We start from the raw sequence: 4,633 nt of genomic DNA, 5'->3' as shown, positions 1-4,633 counted from the left end.
CACACAACACACACACACAACACAAGCACACACACACACACACACACACACACACACACACACACACACACACACACACACACACACACACACACAACACGGCGCGAAAAGAGATGGCCGCCCGCTTGCGTGTCCTTAGAAATATGCAGTATTTTGTTTTTTTATGGTTTTTTCTTACATCGGTACCCCAGGTAATCTTAGGTTTCATTACATACAGTCGGGAGGAACTATGAATATACGATTAACGTCAACTCATCATCGTTCCTAAGGAATGACTTTCCCGAAACGGATCCAGTGTTTTGCCTTCCACCAAAACAAAGGATCTGATCCCAGCCGGCGACCTGTGCGACGCCGGTAAAAGGGGAAAACGAGGCGGTCTCGTGGTCAGGCTTCGGAGACGGGCACATCGCGCTCCACTCCCTAGCATACTACTCGCCAATGTCCAGTCTCTTGACAATAAGGTTGATGAAATCCGAGCCAGGGTAGCATTCCAGAGAGACATCAGGGATTGCAACTGCTTCTGCTTCACGGAAACATGGCTAACTCAAGAGACGCTAACGGAGTCGGTGCAGCAGCTGGTTTCTTCATGCATCGCGCCGACAGAAACAAACATCTTTCTGGTAAGAAGAGGGGCGGGGGGGTATGCCTTATGATTAACGAGACGTGGTGTGATCATCATAACAACACACAGGAACTCAAGTCATTCTGTTCACCTGATCTAAGAACTCCTCACAATCAAATGTCGACCGCATTATCTACCAAGGGAATTCTCTTCAATCATAATCACAGCCGTAATATATTCCCCCCAAGCAGACACATGATGGCCTGAACGAACTTTATCTGACTCTTTGTAAACTGGAAACCACACCCCTGAGGCTGCATTCATCGTGGCTGGGGATTTTAACAAGGCTAATCTAAAACAAAACTCCTAAATTCTATCAGCATATCGATTGTGCTACCAGGGCTGGAAAAACCTAGATCATTTGTATACTAATTTCCGCGACGCATATAAGGCCTCGCCCCTTTCGGAAAAGCTGACCACGACTCATTTTGTTGATTCCAGCCTACAAACAGAAACTAAAACAACAGCTCCCGCGCTCAGGTCTGTTCAACGCTGGTCCGACCAATCTGATCCACGCTTCAAGACTGCTTCGATCAGGCGGATGGAATATGTTGCATTGCGTCCAACAACAATATTGGACGAATATGCTGATTCGGGTGAGCGAGTTCATTAGGAAGTGCGATTGACGATGTCGTACCCACAGCAACAATTAAAATTCCCAAACCAGAAAACGCTGTGATTGACGGCAGCATTCGCGTAAAACTGAAAGCGCGAACACTGTTTAACCAGGGCAAGGTGACGGAAGCATGACCGAATACAACAGTGTAGCTATTCTCTCCGCAAGGCAATCAAACAGGCTAAGTCCCAGTACAGAGACAAATGCAGTCGCAATTCACAGCTCAGAACAAGGGTAGGTATGTGGAGGGTCTCAGTCAATCACGGATTACAAAAAGAAAACCAGCCCCGTCGCGGACCAGGATGTCTTGCTCCCAGACAGGCTAAACACTTTTTGCCGCTTTGAGGACAATACAGTGCCACTGACACGGCCCCTACCAAAACCTGCGGGCTCTCTTCATGAGCCGAGGTGAGTAAAACATTTAACGTTTACCCTGCGAAGGCTGAGCGGCCAGACGGCATTTCCACGAGCGCGTGTCAAGAGCATGCGACGAGACCAGCTGGCTGGTGTGTTGTACGGACATATTCAATCAATCTTATCGCCAGTCTGCTGTCCCACATGCTTCAAGAGGGCGACATTGTTTCCTTTGGGATGACAATGACCACAGGAGTTGGCAAGACAGCACAAGCTGATCTGGGACCAGACTAGTCTTATTGACCCCAATGGCAATAGGAGTTGGATAGACAGCACAAACAGATCTGGGACCAGTCTAGAAAACAGCATGGAKCAGTACAGACCTCTTGTAGAAAATGTCTAGCCTGGTCCCAGATCTGGCTGTGCTATCTGGCAACTCCTATGGTTTTATACCGTCATTGGCTATACAGCACAAACAGATCTGGGACCAGACTAGTCTTATTGGACCCCAATGGCAATAGGAGTTGGCWAGACAGCACRAACAGATCTGGGACCAGRCTAGTCTWATTGAMCCCAWWGRCMATAGSAGTTGGCAAGACAGCACTGGGTGATCTTGGACCAGGCTAGTCTTATTGAACCCAATAACCATAGCAGTTGRCAAGACATCACRAACAGATCTTGGACCAGGCTGGAGAACTAGGATCATACTGTAAAGAATCAGCCACATATAACCTACATTATATTTAAGCACCGAGGCACGAGGTGGTGTGGAATACGGCCAATATACCACGGCTAAGGGCTGTGATTAGAAACATCGTCTAGGACCCCCGAAGTGACATATTTCTATTCCACTAGTTACTAACATAAATAAAACAGTAAAAAAATGTTTAATAAATACCGTCATACGTGTGGTTCACTGTCTGAAATGCCACGGCTTTCAGCCAATCAGCATCCAGGACCTTAACCGCTATTAATATTTAATTTATAATACTTAACTACCATACAGTACTATACAATATCACTTTATAGTAAGCCTCACGGGGGGATAATAAGCTACCAACTGACAGTACACGGTCAATTAAGTAGAGATGCTTTCAAACTAATTCCACGTTGTTGAGTGATGCAGATGAAATGTAGCTCTATTGTTAGGCTTTTCTTCAAGCTGTCTGAAGTGATGAAGTGGCACCTGTAGAGCAGTGCAATGAATACGTTACGTCGCGGATGCCTCGGACATTTATTGACTAAATAGCGGAATAATATACATTTATTTAAATGTAGAGAGAGACACAGAGAGGAAGAGGAAGTGAATAAAAATAAAGATGACACTATTTTAAAAAGCACAAACCACAAAAAAAAATGTATTTAAAAAACACAGAACACAAACTATACTATATTTAAAACACTTCCCACCCACCCAGGCTGTATCCATCTTCCCAGCCACCCAGGCTGTATCAGTCTAAAGAGGGGATGTGTCAGAGAGGAGATGAGTCAGAGAGGAGATGTGTCAGAGAGATGTCAGAGAGGAGATGTGTCAGAGATGTGTCAGAGAGGAGATGTGTCAGAGAAGAGATGAGTCAGAGAGGAGATGATCGAGAGAGAGACGTGTCAGAGAGGAGACATGGTCAGAGAGGAGATGTGTCAGAGAGGAGATGTGTCAGAGAGGAGATGTGTCGAGAGGAGATGTGTCAGAGAGATGTCAGAGAAGAGATGTGTCAGAGAGGAGACATGTCAGAGAGGAGACGTGTCAGAGAGGAGATGTGTCAGAGAAGAGATGTGTCAGAGAGGAGACGTGTCAGAGAGGAGACGTGTCAGAGAGGAGACGTGTCAGAGGAGGAGATGTGTCAGAGAAGAGATGTGTCAGAGAAGAGATGTGTCCGAGAAGAGACGTGTCAGAGAGGAGAGTGTCAGAGAAGGAGATGTGTCAGAGAGGAGATGTGTCAGAGAAGAGATGTGTCAGAGAAGAGATGTGTCAGAGAAGAGATGTGTCAGAGAGATGTCAGAGAGGAGATGTGTCAGAGAAGAGACGTGTCAGAGAAGAGACGTGTCAGAGAGGAGACGTGTCAGAGAGGAGATGAGTCAGAGAGGAGACGTGTCAGAGAGGAGACGTGTCAGAGAGGAGATGTGTCAGAGAAGAGATGTGTCAGAGAGATGTCAGAGAGATGTGTCAGAGAGGAGATGTGTCAGAGAGATGTCAGAGAAGAGATGTGTCAGAGAGGAGATGTGTCAGAGAGGGATGTGTCAGAGAAGAGATGTGTCAGAGAGGAATGTGTCAGAGAGGAGATGTGTCAGAGAAGAGATGTGTCAGAGAGGAGATGAGTCAGAGGGAGATGTGTCAGGGAGATGTGTCAGAGAGAGTGTCAGAGAGAGATGTGTCAAGAGGAGATGTGTCAGAGAGGAGATGTGTCAGAGAGGAGATGTGTCAGAGGAGATGTGTCAGAGAGGAGATGTGTCAGAGAGGAGATGTGTCAGAGAGGAGATGTGTCAGAGAGGAGATGTGTCAGAGAAGAGATGTGTCAGAGAGGAGATGTGTCAGAGAGGAGATGTGTCAGAGAAGAGATGTGTCAGAGAGGAGATGAGTCAGAGAGGAGACGTGTCAGAGAGGAGACGTGTCAGAGAGGAGATGTGTCAGAGAGATGTGTCAGAGAGGAGATGTGTCAGAGAAGAGATGTGTCAGAGAGATGTCAGAGAGATGTGTCAGAGAGGAGATGTGTCAGAGAGATGTCAGAGAAGAGATGTGTCAGAGAGGAGATGTGGCAGAGAGGAGATGTGTCAGAGAAGATGTGTCAGAGAGGAGATGTGCACATTTACAGCCAAAGATTCACCTTAGACTCTCATGATTCAACTTAGACTCTCACGATTCAACTTAGCTCCATGATTCACCTTAGACTCTCATGATTCAACTTAGACTCTCACGATTCAACTTAGACTCTCATGATCACCTTAGACTCTCATATATACAAATTCGAGCTGCTTTAAATGTACAAACCTTTTGTCATTCTTTCAGAAACAGAGCTGCGTCCCAAAAGGCTCCCGAGGAGGTT

The 4,633-nt window shown here is 46.4% G+C and overlaps 1 protein-coding gene across 1 annotated transcript; it reads left to right on the top strand.

The window, feature by feature from the left end:
- The first annotated feature begins 3,210 nt into the window (after positions 1-3,210).
- Positions 3,211-4,419, top strand: LOC139026319 (uncharacterized). The gene has a single exon (XM_070441627.1). It carries the CDS (start codon positions 3,211-3,213, stop codon positions 4,417-4,419), a length of 1,209 nt encoding a protein of 402 aa, XP_070297728.1.
- Positions 4,420-4,633: the final 214 nt, after the last annotated feature.

The sequence above is a fragment of the Salvelinus sp. IW2-2015 genome, unplaced genomic scaffold (assembly GCF_002910315.2).
Source record: "Salvelinus sp. IW2-2015 unplaced genomic scaffold, ASM291031v2 Un_scaffold4419, whole genome shotgun sequence".
In the NCBI taxonomy this organism is placed as follows: domain Eukaryota; kingdom Metazoa; phylum Chordata; class Actinopteri; order Salmoniformes; family Salmonidae; genus Salvelinus; species Salvelinus sp. IW2-2015.
The sequence above is the reverse complement of the archived record's forward strand: the minus strand, read 5'-3'. Positions and strand labels throughout refer to the sequence as shown.